This window comes from Stegodyphus dumicola, chromosome 11 (genome assembly GCF_044657685.1).
Source record: "Stegodyphus dumicola isolate Sdum_Otavi_A_Nest chromosome 11, ASM4465768v1".
NCBI classification, from domain to species: domain Eukaryota; kingdom Metazoa; phylum Arthropoda; class Arachnida; order Araneae; family Eresidae; genus Stegodyphus; species Stegodyphus dumicola.
The window spans coordinates 71,800,173-71,817,546 of record NC_140778.1 but is presented as its reverse complement, the minus strand read 5'-3'; the positions used below and the strand labels follow the sequence as shown (position 1 = coordinate 71,817,546).

The 17,374-nt window shown below is 29.5% G+C and overlaps 1 protein-coding gene and 1 long non-coding RNA gene across 8 annotated transcripts in view; both read left to right on the top strand.

The window, feature by feature from the left end:
- The window catches only part of LOC118180809 (ADP-ribose pyrophosphatase), a 37,009-nt gene that overhangs the window by 16,001 nt on the left and 3,634 nt on the right, over positions 1–17,374 (top strand). For all 7 annotated transcript variants that reach the window (XM_085826831.1, XM_085826834.1, XM_085826830.1 and 4 more), the window contains 2 exons: positions 14,396–14,507; positions 17,124–17,255. In XM_085826831.1, the coding sequence (XP_085682957.1) occupies positions 14,396–14,507; positions 17,124–17,255 (244 nt within the window). The remainder of the gene's footprint in view (positions 1–14,395; positions 14,508–17,123; positions 17,256–17,374) is intronic.
- Positions 1,870–6,565, top strand: LOC146994097 (uncharacterized). The gene is made up of 3 exons (XR_015044007.1): positions 1,870–2,063; positions 4,167–4,209; positions 6,341–6,565. It is a non-coding gene; the product is annotated as an uncharacterized LOC146994097 (long non-coding RNA).

The window sequence follows — 17,374 nt, the reverse complement described above, 5'->3', positions numbered from 1 at the left end:
TTGCACAAACTCGGCATTGCGCACCACATTGGCTTTGCCCATGTACACATCGATCGATTTTCACTTAAAAAAATCCCAGAATTGCACAAACTCGGCATCGCGCACAGCTTGGCTTTGCCCATGTGCACATCGATCAATTTTCACTTAAAAAAACATCGCAGAATTGCACAAACTCAGCATCGCGCACAACCTCGGCATTGCGCAACACATTGGCTGTGCCCATGTGCACATCGATCTATTTTCACTTAATAAAAATCCCAGAATTGCACAAACTCGGCCTTGTGCACAACCTTGGCATTGCGCACCACATTGGCTTTGCCCATGTACACATCGATCTGTTTTCACTTAAAAAAACATCCCAGAATTGCACAACCTTGGCATTGCGCACCACATTGGCTTGCCCATGTGCACATCCATCTATTTTCACTAAAAAAAACCCCAGAAGTGCACAAACTCGGCATTGCGCACCACATTGGCTTTGCCCATGTACACATCGATCTGTTTTCACTTAAAAAAATATCCCAGAATTGCACAAACTCTACATCGCGCACAGCATTGGCTTTGCCCATGCGCACATCGATCAATTTTCGCTTAAAAAACATCCCAGAATTGCACAAACTCGGCATCGCACATAACCTCGGTATTGCGCACCGTATTGGCTTGCCCATGTGCACATTGATCAATTTTCACTTAAAAACATCTCAGAGTTGCACAAACTCGGCACTGCGCACCACTCAAATTCGTCTATACGTCTCAAAAGCGTCTCTCTACTAGCTTCACATTTGTTCCACAAATTGGGCACTTATACGATATTGCAATCAAACTTTTCTCCATACACCGCTCAATAACGCTCTTTTTGCCTCTTCGCTCCAACTGATGAAAAAAATCCGGATTCAGATACTCATCCATTCTGCAGTAAGCACCGATTTTAACACACTCATCAATAATCAAAACATTCTTTAAGCAAAAGAATTCTTTTCTGTATTTTCAGAAGTTACTGTTATAATTTTTAATTCATGCATTCAATATTTTCAGTCGTTTGCTAATGATCGTTTTCAATCGTTTGGTATCTTAATAATACATTTGTGAGAGATAATTCGTTGCGTTAAATGCTAACACTACCCCACAACACACAAAAGTAGATTTATAATTAAAAAAATCTCGCGCAGAACATTATAAACCTACCATTTCAACTCAGTTAAAATATAATTTAAGTTTTCTTTAAATACGAAGCTATAGCATACTTATAACTTGTTTTTAGGAAGAGGCATAACCAATATTACGTCATAAAAAGGCGTGTCCAAGCATAAGAGAAGTAAACACAGCATCGACTGATGCAGCCTATTCTGCGATTTAGCCATTTGCTTTAATATATAATCTTTAACTCAAAGATATTGTGCTATTAAAAAAGGAAATTTTATGCCATAGAAACACAGGTACTTTGTTCCAAATCTGTGTTCATTTTTTTATATATATATACTGAATTTTTATGCACTTGTAATTACTGAAATATATCCTCTCATGAATAATAAGTAAGTCCTAAGTCCTTTCATGAATGCATTTCTTTTTTGTTTGTTTGATTTTGTTGTTTTAAAAGATCTGCCATAGTTAAAGAAAGAAAATAAAGTAAGAATGCTTTACTTTCAGTTTTGAATAAATTTATTACTATTTACTGCAGCTTCAAGTTTCTCTAAACATAATTTTCGAAGTCAAAACTTGATAATTATGTTGATTATTAGACTTGCATGAAAAAATTTATTGAAAAATTAGTATTTGATATAAAATACCTTAAATTATTTGAATTATATTTTACTAAATCATGTATTTTGATATAACTAGATAGTTAAAGAAATTAAAATTGTAAATGTGCAGAAATGCTTATATAAAACCAAGAAATTGTTTATATTTTTGTTGCTTTTTCCCTTGTAAATTAATTATATATATATATTACAGTCTGGGGAGTCAGCACCCTGCTGAATTGTAGTAAACGAGACGTCCAATCTACTAGACCATCAAAGATGCAGATTTGGATTTTCTATTTCATAGTTATTGAAATCATAATGGTATGTTTGTTTAAATTAGTACTGTTTATGAATGTGATAAAAATAAATTCTGATAAGCTAAGAAATGATTTATTTTCTATTAATTATGAATTGTAAATAATGTAATCAATTTTCTTCATAGTATCTACTAAACATTTTTTTAAAAAAAGGGAGGTAGTCTTATTTATACAATTCTTGCAGAGATACCAAGAAATAAAACATTTCAGGAATTTTCACTCAGTATATCTTGATGTGTAAAATCGTGTTGTTCAATGCCATATTACTTTTTCACAGGAAAGTAATTTTATTGATCTAACATCTGCATAAATCAAACTTTTTTAAGAATGATTACAGTTTCTAAGCTAACTTAAAATTTTCAGATTTAGAAAATGTATGTTTAATGTAGCATTAGTTTTCCATGGAATAGAAAAGGTTTTCAAAATGTTCAGTTGTTAGAGGGAAATAATATAAATGAGATTGTCCTGATACAGTTTCAGCTGGAAATGAAACTGAATTTTCGGATAGTGAAGATTTCATTTAAGAATTCTAATAAAACTGATTAATGTAAATCCTCTGCATTTAAAAATTCTAATAAAACTGATTAATGTAAATCCTCTGCATTTAAGAATTCTAATAAAACTGATTAATGTAAATCCTATGATTCATGTAGGTATTCTTCTGTTATCAGGACCAGATTCAGAAATGTGTGTTTATATGCATGCATTTTTAAATGTAGGTGCTCGTGTGTGCATGTGTATATTCTTTATGTATGTATGTGTATGCTTATACACATATATACGCATACATGCATATACACATGCTTACATATCTACAGTGGAACCCCGATATACGAGTTTAATTCGTTCCAGCATTCAACTTGTATAGCGAATTTCTCGTATCTAGAAAAAAGCTTCTCCATTGAAAATAATGGAAATTCAGTTAACCCGTTCCACACCCCAAAAAATATCAATATTTTAATATCAAGTCAATTTTTCCTAATAAATAACACTGTTAAATAATATAACAATAGTTTAACTTTGTTACCAACATTTTAACTCCTTCTCATTAATCCACACCAACAACAGCTTCTCAACATCTAGGAGTACTTTTATGGTGCTTGGAAGCAATGATAATTCCTTTGGCTACATCAGGTTTCTTAATTTCTTCCTGCTTCTTCAGAATAGTATAGATTTTCGATGTTGAAAGGCCGCAAGTCTTCGCCAATTCCGTCACCATGCTTATGTTTATCTATGATTTCTTTCTTGATATCAACGGCCATGGCCTCCTTATTTTTCTTTGCAGCACTATCTGAGGCAACAATCTTCTTGCGAGGCATCTTGAAATAATTATTTTCACGTTAAATGTCAAAACAATTAACTTACAAGTGCACAAACACGTATATAAAAGAACACTGAGTGATCTGACGAGGGGATTCCCCGAGTTAAGCCGGATAGGAAAATGGCACCACCCATACCAACAGCCTGGCTCATTGCTCGTTACTCGAATTAATGCTCGTATTTTGCTCATACTTTCCTTGTATCCCGGTTTCATTGTACATTTCTGAATCCCGTCCTAATAACAGAGGAGTACCTTTGCCAGTATTGCAACAGAGCTAGAATGAATTATTGTGTTAAATATATGGAAAATGCATGCTTAAAGTACTGTTATTTTCTAAAAATATTCTGTATGTCTATTTTTTACAAGAAGAAAAAATAGCTAAAAGCTGTTAATTTACTCGTATTTATTAGTCCAAAGGGGCTTCGTCCCTAAAGAACTATTGTTTTTGTTTTGCATTGGTTCACTATAAATATCTGTTTCACTTTTCAAACTGTTCCTACCAAATGTTAGTCTCTAGTGTGGGATTAATACTCTCTATCTAGGGTATTAGGGTTAACCTGTATAATTTACAAGGATTGCCAGTTTAGGCGAGATATCTAGGTAGTCATCATAATATGTACCTTATTTTTTATTATTTTTAAATTAAATTGAAAGTAATAAACTAGTTTTCAAGAATGGAGTTAAACTAGATTCGCATTCAACTCTGGTTTATTGTGTTAATGATGTTTTGCTGTAACAAATATGAATTTTTTGTTTAAGTATAATAATTTAAAATGTTTTTTCTAGAGAAAGAAGTACTGCCACTAAGGTAAAGGTGCTAACTTGCGAGGTAATTTTCTATTCTACATTAACTCAATCTTTATGTTCTGTTACAGATATATTGGCAGAAATAATGAAAACCTGACATTCAAAAAGAAAAATAATAACGTTGAATGTAGTATATTAGATGGTTAACTGCGGTTTGGCAGCTCATTAATAATCTTACTCATATTGAGTACGAATAACTTTGACAATTACCGGTATTTTCAATAGTATAAAATTAGGCAAGAAAGCAGCTTTAGCTTAGCACCGATTTTAAATACAACTCTCTTACCAATATTGGTTTGACGAAGGTAAAATATAATTGAATTTAATAAGTTGGAAATACTGTCTGTCTTTCCATGAGTTAAAATAATAATTTCAAATAAAATTTCTTTTTTCAGTTTTTCATGTTATTTGTTTAATGTTATTGTAATCTGATTTATCATATCTAGTCACATATTCCATCCCTCTTTGTACTATAGTATATAATTCAAAGGACTTATCAGTTTCAGCAATATTTTTTTTTACCAGTATACATTTTTACCATAACTCTGTTTCTAAATCATATCCTGAAAAATTAAGGAGTAAAGTACACAAAGAAGGAAAATATGCAAGTAAATAATGGCATTTAGTGTTGTTTATGTGTCTAATATTTGTACTAGATTGTAAAAGTTATAAAATTCTATTAGCTTTTTTAAATTATTCTTTTTTAAATTGAGATGCTTCTTTGCACCCAAATGGTTAAAGCCTTAGTGTGACTTTGATCTAACTTCTATTCCTAATAAATAATCCAGCTGCATACAGTTTACTCAATTTCTGCCATGTGTAAGGTAAACAATATTAGCTTTTTTTAAATATATCTTTTACAACTATTCCATCAGGTAGATTTCTTTCATATTTTGCCTTAATTGAGTCATCCTGCTAATTAAGAATTTATTAAAGTTAATATGTTAAGTTTTTGTGTGTATAATTCATTTTAAGTATGTGCAAGCAAATGCATACATTAACAGTTACGTAGAATTATGTTTTGAGTATCAAATTCAGAAATTTTGGGGCTGTTTTTAGAAGATTTATTAATGATTTATACTCTATTAATATTGGTAAAAAAATTTTGTGGCTTTTATATGAGAGTATATATTTTAAAATAGCTGCATGATATGGTAGAGGTAAAAAGCTTCATGTGGATCATAAATTAATATTATGTGGGAATTTTTCATTTATTTAATAAAGAAAATATTCAAGCCACAATTAAAATTTTTTCACTGGATTATTTGCATACAAAGTTTGCAGCAAATATTTCCTGCAACAGAAGTGACAATTTTTATTTTGCCAAGACAGGAAATTTAGTTAGTGAAAGTGGTAACTCTATTTTGAGATGTTAAACAGGAAGGCAAATTTTTGAATTTAAATTGATTTTTGAAGGAAGACTTCATTTAGTCTTGCTATCATTCTACGTGGCTCTTAACTTTTTTATGGTATTTATAATTTTATTGTTATTCAGCTTTCTGTTTGCTTAGAATGCACATGAATGTAGACTCGAAATATTTTATATTGCAAACTGAGATGCCATTGTTATCAAAATTAAAGATTTTTGCTCTGATTTTGGAGGAATTTACTGATAATACTTTTGATTGTGTATTGGTTTCTGGTTTATTGAAATGTGTAAAATAGCCTGTTAATGCATATACGTATGTTAATAACATGTATATGTTTATGAAGTATTCTGTTATATGTATATAGTGTTGTGATTAGTTTTCTGCTTACTCTTTATTTAAGAAAAAGTTATCTGTAAGAAAGTGAATATTCTTTACTATATGTAGGAGTAAAATTGAAAAGGCTAATGCAATATAATTAATACAAAATTAAGTTTTTTCTCATGTACTTAAATACAAACGTAACCATTAAAGACTTTCTCAACCTTGCAGTTCTAAACAAATCTTAAGTATTTTTTACTTGAAATTATAGGCATTGTGTAAGGTATATAATTGAAGCTTACTGTGTGATAGTATGAAATTAAATTTTTAATTACTGAAATGTAAATTTTTAAATATGAAATACTCAGTGCATTTTATATGCATCTTTTAATACTTCAACTATATTTAAAAACTGAAAACATCTGAAGTGTGAAATTATTACAATTTTTTCTTTTTCTTGTTTAGGAGCTGTTCTCAAAACATTGGATGACAAAGAATTCACTTTTACAAAAATAGAGCAGGATATTAAAGACAGTGAACTATAGAACAAATATGGCGAAGCTGCATGAAGTCTATGTTGAATTTTATTATTGAAAAAAATATGCTCTTCAGATTTAATGTTAGTTTTTATTGTTTAACAGTAATTGCAGTTTTCGAATACCTGTAAAATAAACCTAATTCTTAAATTAATTTCATGTGTATTTCTTTTGCAAGTATTACAGTTCATAATACTTCAAACAACTTGAAATTTTATACTTGTTAATTTATGTGGGATATGTTCATAATAATTTTATAATTTAAATAACTCATTGTCATCATATGTGCATAATCTAAAATGCACAGCATTTGACAACAAATTAATAAAAAATTAGCCAACTTCTAATTGCTTTCTTTTGTCCAGTTGCCTCTTTTTAAATCATTTAATACCATAAAGCTATTTGATGAAAAAAAATAATTGGTATGTCCACATCAACATGTACATTTATAATGATGTTATAGAAAAAGTCACATGAGATAAATATTTAAAATCTTCAATATTCGTAAACAAATTAACGTTTTAAAATTTTTATCTGGTATATAAGATAAAATAAAGAACATATTTAGGTAATTTTGAATTTGCATAATTTTATGAACTTATTTATGAAATTAACAGTTACATTGTAAAAGGGAACTTTTTAAAAATACCTCAATAAAGCATTTCTTTTGTAGAGGTGAACTTTTAGTACTGATCTAATATATTTATAAGATTTTAAACTGAGAAAGACAACAATAATAGATTACAATACATTGCAAGATTGACTGATAAATGTAAAATTTTTACATATCATAATTATGTGTGTAATTAAAACAGAAGTTACTCGATTAATTTGCATGCAAATTAATATTTTCTTTAACATGTTTGGGATAAACTGAATTTTAATAAATAAATATGTATATATTTGTGTATTATCTAAAGATAAAATATTTGTGACATTAAACATTCATCTTCAAGGAAAATAACAAAGTCAACTTGGTAAACTATTGGACAAGGTAAGTTTTCTACAATTTCCTGGTCTGTATTTAACAATTTTAAAATTTAGCACACTCATTCAAATAATCTAAACGTATGATGTTTTCTTTTGTGCTACATTCGTTTACTGAATTTGTTAATTAACTATATTGTACTTTAGATAGAAATTAACGTAGATATTCCCTGTATTTTACGGTACAAAAACTTATATATTTGATAATAATTGACCTAAATCTTCCCTATGTTTTCTTTGCATATATGAATGACTTTGGTAAAAATTTAGTCCGATGTCTTCTCCTCTTTACTGTGTATAAGTGCACATTTTTCGTAAAAAATTTGCATAAATCTCCAATTACCTATTTACTGCATTTTTCGTAAAATGTGCTTATTTTAATCTCTTATTTTTTATATAAATCTATGCAAAAATTTTCTGCATATTATGATTAAAAGATAAAATTAATTTAATATCAAATTTTTACATATCCACCTTTTAGGTATGTACAGCAATATGGAATATATATAACTGGAAAATTTAAATGCAAAAAAATTAATTTCTATTCAAAAATTACATAACACTAAAAGGCTGAAAATCACTTAATATTTCATTTCAAAGTGACTACAAAATATGCAATAAATTTTGTAAACCTGAGTTCTATGTTTTAAATCAATTAATGCTATCGTTCATTTACATGGCATAAGAAAATGTCCTTCGGAAAAGCAAAAAATGTATTTAAAGTGTTATTTAGTAATAATGAATTTAGTAAACAACTGTTTGCTACAGTTGTTTACTAAATTTAAATTTATGAAATGAATTTAGTAAACAAAAATGCAAATGAATGATAGCATTAATTGATTTAAAACACAGAATTGATGTTTACGAAATTTATTGCATATTTTGTAGTCACTTTGAAATGAAATATTAAAAGTCATTTTCAGCCTTTAAGTGTTATGTAATTTTTTAATAGAATTTTTTTTTTTTTTTTTTTTTTTCCATTTACTAGTGCATTTAAATTTTCCAGTTATATATATTCCATATTGCTGTACATAACTAAAAGGCAGATATGTAAGAATTTGATATAAAAATTATTTTACCTTTTAATCATAGCATACAGAAAGTTTTTGCATAGATTTATATAAAAAATATGAGATTAAAATAAGTACATTTTATGAAAAATGCAGTGAAAAGGTAATTGGAGATTTATGCAAATTTTTTACCAAAAAATATGCATTTATACACAGTAAAGTGGAGAATACATTGGATTAAATTTTTACCAGTCATTCGCATATGCAAAGAAAACATAGGGAAGATTTAGGTCAATTACTATCAAATATATACGTTTTTGTACCGTAAATTACGGGAAATATATACGTTAATTTCTATCAAATATATACGTTTTTGTACCGTAAAATACAGGGACATCTACCTTAATTTTTACCTAATATATACGTTTATATACAGTAAAAAATTGGGGAAATTTACATAAATTTTTACTAAATATATACGCATACATGAAGCAAAAAATTAAGATTTACGTATATGCAATAAATATACGTAAATGTTTACTAAAAATATACGTAAATCCCTGAAATTTATGTATATTATACGTAAAAGTTGCGAATAAACAGTAGTCTCTCGCGTAAATATACCTAAATTTTACGTAAAAGTTACGTATAGTATAACGTAAAAATATACGTAAATATTTAGTAATTGCCACTGGACACTTTTTATGATATTTTTACGTTCAACTTGAACGTTTTTTATATGAAAGGCCATTCGTAAATTGCACGTATTTTTCTCGTGCAATTTACGAATGTATGCTGCCTGGGGAATTGCAGTTACTCATTTACAATATCCATTGCAGTTATACCAAACAAAAATGTCACCACATCTGGCAATATCTTGCCTAAACTGTTGCCAGCTTGGCAATATTTCGCCAAATTAGCAAGATACCCATTTACTAAATATTAAACAGACTTGCCCCTGTACTCATATTTTTTTGGCAGAGCATTGTTTTTCTCAAGCTTATCATGTTACATTAAACAGAAAAATGAAATAATTTTCCTAAAATTATCTATCTATCTACAAAATTTGTAACATTGCTTATAACTTGATGCCGTTCTTTGAAGTGTACAGTTCTGTAGTTAACAGATATGTGCGTATTGCATAGTTAAGTTTATTAAAATCAATAGAATACATAGTAAACACCTTAACCACAAAGAGCATTAAAAAATAGTGAGATTGCATAATTGCAATATGTACTGTAATTAATTAATAATTAGCTCAGTCTGCATTTTGTAACCTGTATAGAATTAATTCATATGTAGAAGGAACCTCCTTAATATACATTATCATATGACTCGGTGATTTTATTGTCTAATTAGCTGATGTAGCTTGTGCATTATTGTTCTACATCAGCTGTATCAACTTCAGAACCACGTGATATCTTTCAAAATTTTCCGCTTGGAATCAAGAGAGAATTCCCATAGTAGCATACATGATTAGTTTTGTAATCAAAGTATTTATCAATTGACTGAAATTCAAAATGTTTATTTTCTTTGAAGAAAATAAAAATTTAATGTACATATTTTTGAAACTTACTATTATAATTATATTTTATAAAGATACATATAGTATAATGGAACCAGATTTTGTGGGCAAAAAAATTTGTGTACCCTTTTGAGTCTTCAGAATTTTCATTAGTTGTTTTACAGTTGAAAACTGCTTATGATTGACCATCTTATCTGATTTCTACTGTGTGGAAACTCTTCTTAAAAGTATATGGATTAGTAAGAGAAAAAGTGGTTATTATTATAGTGAATCTTTAACAAACAATTTATTTAAGGGAATAGATTTATAGCCAAAATATGAATTTAAATTTCGGATCATGATTACTTTAAAAAAACAATATGTACGAAATATTTATTTTCTTGATTGTACAATGATTTCTTTATTATTTGTCTTTATAACCTTCAGATTATGAAAGTGATTCGTAAATCTTTAAGATAAATAAAAGGAGCAACTTCTCTTGATAAACAATATGGAAATATCTTTCAACTAGATAATGATAGATATACTGTACATGGAGTTAATGTTTAATTATAATAAATCTTTATTATTACTGCAAGAGGTTGTAAATGAAAGCATGTCCATTTCTAAAAGAGTGCCATTTTCACCATAAAGGGATGCTTTTGATTTTGAATCAAGAAATTTTCAACTGAAAGTAATGGTATATAGCAGGGGTAACTAAAACTTCATGTCAGTCAGAGCCACATGTTCAAGAACATTCGAGAGTCGTAACTAGATTTTCCAGAAGCCACAAGTCTATGTATCTTAAAAGTAGTAAAACAGGTTTCATATAGAAAGAACTGTCTGATTCTAAACAATCACTCAATGATAGTTTAATTTTGACATGCGATGATGCGTCAAAAACAATATGAAGTTTTGTGGTGTCTTTATTTTCTTTAAATACAGTTTGATGCAGTAAAATGTACACTTTTTCAGTTTTTAAATACTCTTATTCTTCCATGATACCATCTTGTAAATGCCCATCTGTCACAGCTTTGTAATCACGGGTCATCACTTTGCTACTAGCTTCAATTACTGTGAGTTTTTACTAGTCAATTTAGTTTATTGTTCTAAGGCCATTACACCCAGAGGTGGTGCTGTTATTTTGGCAAAGTCAAGCATTCAAAGCTAAGTTCGTGATTCTTAAAGTTCTTATCAGCGATTGGATTGAGCTCTCGAGTCTAAAGTCTTGAAATTCAGTCTCTAATTTGTATGTACACTATTTACACAGTCTTTTGGATATGCAGAATGATGAAACTTGTGATTTCTTGGTCATGTGACGTGAATTCTTTCCAAAATTGAGATTAATCTGAGGCAAAATTTGTAGAAATTTAACTGCAGGTACTTGAGTTATTTAAATAAATTCATTTTTAGAATTGATGTTGCAGGTTTGATGAATGGAAAATGACATTGGCCTGCAACAGTCACATGTTGCTGGTTGATATGTGACTTGCCGGTTGTCAGAAGAAATAAAAGTAGAAGAACAAAAAATTTCTGTTTACATATGTACAAGATTTACTAACACTAATGTGAGTTGTGGTAAATCGTTCCAGGTCTTTTAACAGTGTTTTCAACTACTGGATCATAATTTACTTTTTCTTGATTAGCTGAAGAAGGAGAATTTTACATTCTTTGGAAGAAATTATGTAGCTTTTTAATGTTTTTGAAACTTTGGATTCTTCTTAAATCTGCACCACAGCCATTCAAATCATTTTCTGCTATTTCAAAATGATCCTGTAATAAACCTGCAGGCTCATTCCATGGCAAATAAGCCATATATCTAGTGTCCTCAGATTTTAAAGATTTTCAAAAGTTTCTAAAGGTGACATCATTTTCTAAGTTGTGACTATCATCAGATTTATTAGAAATTTCCAAAGCTTCCAGCTGCCATAAATTTCTCATCCATTCGTATATCGAATCAACTTTGAAATTATTTTTAACTTGTATCAAATTCTGTATCATGTTAAAAGTTTCTGATGAATTATATGCATTTTTTTTTCAACTTAACAAAACACTCCAAATCTATTTTTCATTAATAATAATGATTCAGAAATTCGGCAGACTGTTCCTGTAAAGCATCTGCAAGCAAATCTAATTTTTTCTTTACAGAATTGTATGATAGAATCAGTACAGTATTTTTATTTTATTTTTATCTTTTTGAATAACATTATTAAGTTTCTTAACAAGAAATTACATAAAATAATTTTGTTTCAACATAAATCAGTTAAAGTTTGCTAATTTTATAAAAATAAATGAAATAAAATTTATTGCTTTCTTTTGGTTATTTGATACATATACGGTACAAAGTCCGAAATCCGGACTGGAATGATCTAAAATCCGGACCTCAAAGGCACAAACATTTTATTTTTTTCATTAATGCTTTACTCATGCGCATTTGATTTTTTCTTCCATAATAAAACATGTGGAGATTTTATTCCGTTTCTTAATTTCACTTAGGCACTAAATAAAATACCTCGTTATGGAAAAACAATCATGTAAGCATAAATTTGTGAGATTAATTATTTGGCTCCGTAGCTGAGTATCTACTTGGCATGCATCTCAAACCGAAAGATTCACCTATTTTATATCCCTGACACCAACCTGGCGAGTCATTATTTATTATATTTTGCTTTCATCACCCCATGTTTATCAATACATGACAGCTTCAGTAATAACTCATGCTGTGATGTCTAAACTTTTTTTATATTAGTAATTGAATAACAAGAGTATGGCAACCTTTTATGCTAACATTACGCTTGGCGATCATTATAGATTTTTAAATGCTCTAAAAAAATGTTGACGAGAAAAAATTCAACAAAAACTCCTTTTCATATGCTAAAAATAGATTTTGTTAATGAAACTCATAGGCCAAAAGATTACATTTAGTGCTATTTTAATTAAGAATAACTGATATGTTATTCACCATAAACCCTGAAGCGGCGGCAGAATATGTCGTCATTGGACGGCAGGATTTAGAGGACGAAATTTTTGGAATTTGGGGAAGCACCGAGTGGCAAAATTAAGGGATGAGAAGTATTTATGATGTAGGAAAAGCACTGGGGTCCAAAGTTTAGGCACGGTGAAAATTTAGAACTTAGGAAAGCACTTTGTAGCAGAATTTAGGACCCTTAGAGACTGCACCAGGCGGTATTGAGCACCGGCCCTAGATAAAGCCTTAAGTATATGTGGGAGTTTACTTATTCAGGACTCGGATTAGTTTGAAGCATGTGCAAGAAATAAATGTAGGTATAGTAAATAACTAAACTAATACAATTCAGGCTTAATTCAGTACGCAATAGGAGCAAGACAAAATTTAGCAAAACAACTTGGCTTTCATCGCCAATCTTGTGATACACAGCCAGTAATGTATAATGGATGCTATTACATTAGGCTAAAATTATCTTTACTGATTCTAAGGCATTTCAATTAATGTAGCAGACTGCGCTGCTCCCTGATCTTCTAATTTGATCCAGCTTATTATTTTTTGAAGACTGTTATTATTATGTAAATTTTATAAAAAGGAAGCTTGAACTTTTGATTATGTCAAAAAGAGTTTCCAATTCTGGAGTTGCCAAAGGATCTACTAAGTGAAAGCATGTTTCGATGTCCATTAAACAAAAAGTGGAATTGCTGGAAAAAATGGATAAAGGCATATCCATCTCAAAATTATTATATGGCATTGGAAAGTCCGCTGTATATGACACAAGAAAAAAGAAAAAGGAACTTTTTGAATTTTTTGTGGAAGCATCTTAAACAACTTACATTGAAAGAAATGTTTAATAAAGTAAACAAATAAATATCAAGCTTTCTTTTGTAAATTTTGATATCCTTTAGATCATAATTGTTCTTTATTTCATAAATTACAATTTCATATTTTTAATTGTATAATTTCTGCATGCCATCTTACCAGATTTAAATTCATGATCTATTATCCAGAAAACTCCAGAATTGCCTAAGTCCCGACCAGTCCGGACTTTGGACTGTAGTATTTTATTTGCATAAGAGACACACACACCTCACAAGCTGCACTGTGGCTACCCCTGATATATAGCTTACTGCTAAACACATGTGTGATAGAAAAGTAGAATATGATTATGAACATGCTCAAATATCGTATGTGTAGCAATACATTTTTTTCATATTTTGGTCTCTTAAAAAGTCACCTTGGAGGGCAGGGGTCATGTGATGTATTGTAATTATGATTGTAATACATAATGTTGCATTGTTTTGTTGGCTTATTATGATTAGTTTTCAATTTTAGTTTTGTGTCAATTTATCTGTTGAGTGAATATTGGATTGGAATATATATATATCAAATTTACCAAGTAATAAATGATCATTTGTTGAAAGGTTATATTTTAACTTAATGAAGCTAAATTAATTAAACTATTAACCTGTTGTAATGCATAAATGAACCAAACCATTATTTTTTTTTCTTTTGAAGGTGGAAACGGGTATCATCTGATTCCAGCATAATCAAATCAAAAAGTGGTCTTCCAATATTGCAGTTTATTGCCATTCAGAGGAAAGACTGTGGAGAATGGGCTATTCCTGGAGTGAGTTTTCAATGATTATGCAATTTTTTTTGTAAAGTGTGTGTGTATACAGCTCCTGGTAACTTTTTGGCGAGCTTTCTACAATTTCTAATATATAGAGATAGATATATAGATATCACTTCTAAAAATAAATTGACAATCTTGCATTAACAACTAATGCTGAACCATATTAAAAACCTGGTCTGTAACTAACTTGATTTAAATATATTGCAGACTTCATTTTTTCAAAGAATTTTGGGTAAAAATATATTTACGGCTACCTCTTGGCGAATATTGGTGATTCTTGGCAGTACATGGAATACCAAGTTTGTGCAATTTTTTGACTTGTTATTTTGTTTTTTGAACCAAAAATCTACACTACACAAAGCCAAAATAACAAGACAAAGAAATGCTTAAACTTGGTATCCATGTACAAAATGACCTATTTTCACTTAAAAAAACATCAGAGAGTTGCACAAACTTGGCATTGCACACTTCCTTAACTTTAACCATGTACACATCAACTTATTTTCACTTTAAAAAAAAATATCAGAGAATTTCACAAACTAGGCATTGCACACTTCCTGGACTTTGCCCATGTACACATTGAATTATATTCACTCAAAAAGTCAAAGGAGCAGCCAAAACATAAAAAAGGAAATTCGTCTCTGCACTACACAAATGAAATATCCACTTACCTTATTTACAAATTAGCATGTCTTTAGTCAAACAAAATTCCTTAACAGCATTCCAAAACTTTCTAAAATTATCTGTATACTGGCATTGCCACCTTAAATTCACAAAATAAGAGTAAAAAATATCCTCCATAGCGCCGTTTATCATTTGACCATATGCATTTCCTTCCTACAAACAGGAAACTTAATAATGGCTACTAAGTAAACCTTCATTTACACATCAGTCAAGTAATACTCTTTTCCCCAAATCATACAGAAACTTCAAATTAATTTTACCACATTCAGCAATTTTACCATCTAAACTACGAAACAAGCAATATACTTCCTAACTAACACACACATACAAGCCTTTACGAATTTACCGCAATCATGCAACCGGTTACGTCATAATAGGATTTCCACAGTATTCAACTACTCAGGCTACCATAAATGAAACAATAACTTGGCGATAAATGAAACAACAACTTGGCGATAAATGAAACAACAACTTCATGATAATGCAAGAGGTACCCTTCTCTCTACTCTAACCAAATTTTGATCAGGAACTTGTAATTAAATTAGATGCTGATATGATCTGTTTAATGAAATAAGAATAACGTCTGAAAACTTATATAAAAAATAGGAAACCTTTAACATACTTGTCTTTAAGCTAAGTAGTTCTGAAACTTGATTTTGGTTATTTGATATTACGGTTATGAATAAAATAACTGGTAGAGGATATAAAGCATTTTCTATATTATGTTGAAAGCTGATTCATTTGACTACAGAGCATGTAAAGATAAGCATGTATCATATCCTCTGGTGATATATTCTGCCTGTCAGAACATGTGTGGCTTGGAATGTACTAACAGAAGCATACAATCTAGACCAGTAGATTAAAAAATTTTTCACTCCATGTACCCCTTTCGTTATTGCCAGGTCATTCCCTCACCCTTCTTTTCAAAACTCGAAAAATATTTGTATATATTTATTTACATTTAGATCTAATCTGTTTTATGAACTAAACAAAAAAAATATTGTATGTTGGTAAATATTAAAATTTAAATAAAAGTAGTTTTTTATATTCATAAACTAAATACTTAACAACTAAATAAAAGGCTGATCATAGCAACATAGCCCTTGAGTGCTTTGCCATACTTAAATGAACCAAATCAAAAGTCTAACCACATTTTTCTTCTGAAATTATGAAATTTTCCCTGCATGAGAACCCCTGATCTAGACTGTCTTCTGTGAGCTGTATGGTGAATGTTCCAACATGCTTGAATAGTAATCAGGCCCTATTATCATTTTGAAAGGAAGAATGCAGTTCTTGCTCTTCAAGATGATAATGTCATAATACATGGAATTGGAAATGCCCAGTTTGAGGTGCAAAAAAATGATATTAACAATTTTCAGACTTCATACAATCACCAGGCTTGAGCCACTGTGGCCTGTTTTGGAACTATGACCTGTTCTGTTTTCTTGCCTGCCTTTTTCCCATATTTCAAAAGGAAATTGAGTGGCACAACATCTAAGTACTCACAATCCATGACTTGTTTGTGTTTCTTACTAGGAGGTTTTGATTTGTTTTTAATGCCAAAGGTAAATATATGGTCTATTAGATAGATATGTTTTCTTTTTACAAAATGGTCAAATTTCTTTGCTAGTTTCTATAGAATATGTGTAATTTTTTCAATTTTTCATTTAATTTTGTTGTCGTTTTAAAGTATTAATTTAATCTATTTGTTAAGATTAAGATTAGAAATATCAGTTTAATTAGCATTAGGATTAGAAATATCAGTAAATAACACATTTGGATGTTTAACTTGGAATATTATTTAGTTTTCTTGATTATTTAAAAATGTTAATAAAAATGTATGCTTAAAAATTATGTTAAAATTTGTGCTTTTTTTTTTTTTTTTTTATTTTTTTATTTTTTAATTGCATAAAATTTGTTTTAAAGGGTTTTAAAGATCCAAATGAAGCTAGTTCTACAGCTGTGTTGCGTGAACTTTTAGAAGAGGCAATTAACTTTGAAAAACTATCTGAAGAAGCTAAAAGAGCTATTACTGATTTCTTTAAAACAGGCAAACAAGTATGATTTGTTTAATCCATTTCTTATTTTCCTTTTTATAAAAGATAGGGAAGTTACATGTTCTTTTTTATTATTCATCGGAGTATTCTTTTTTCTTTAATGGGTTTAGTATAATCATT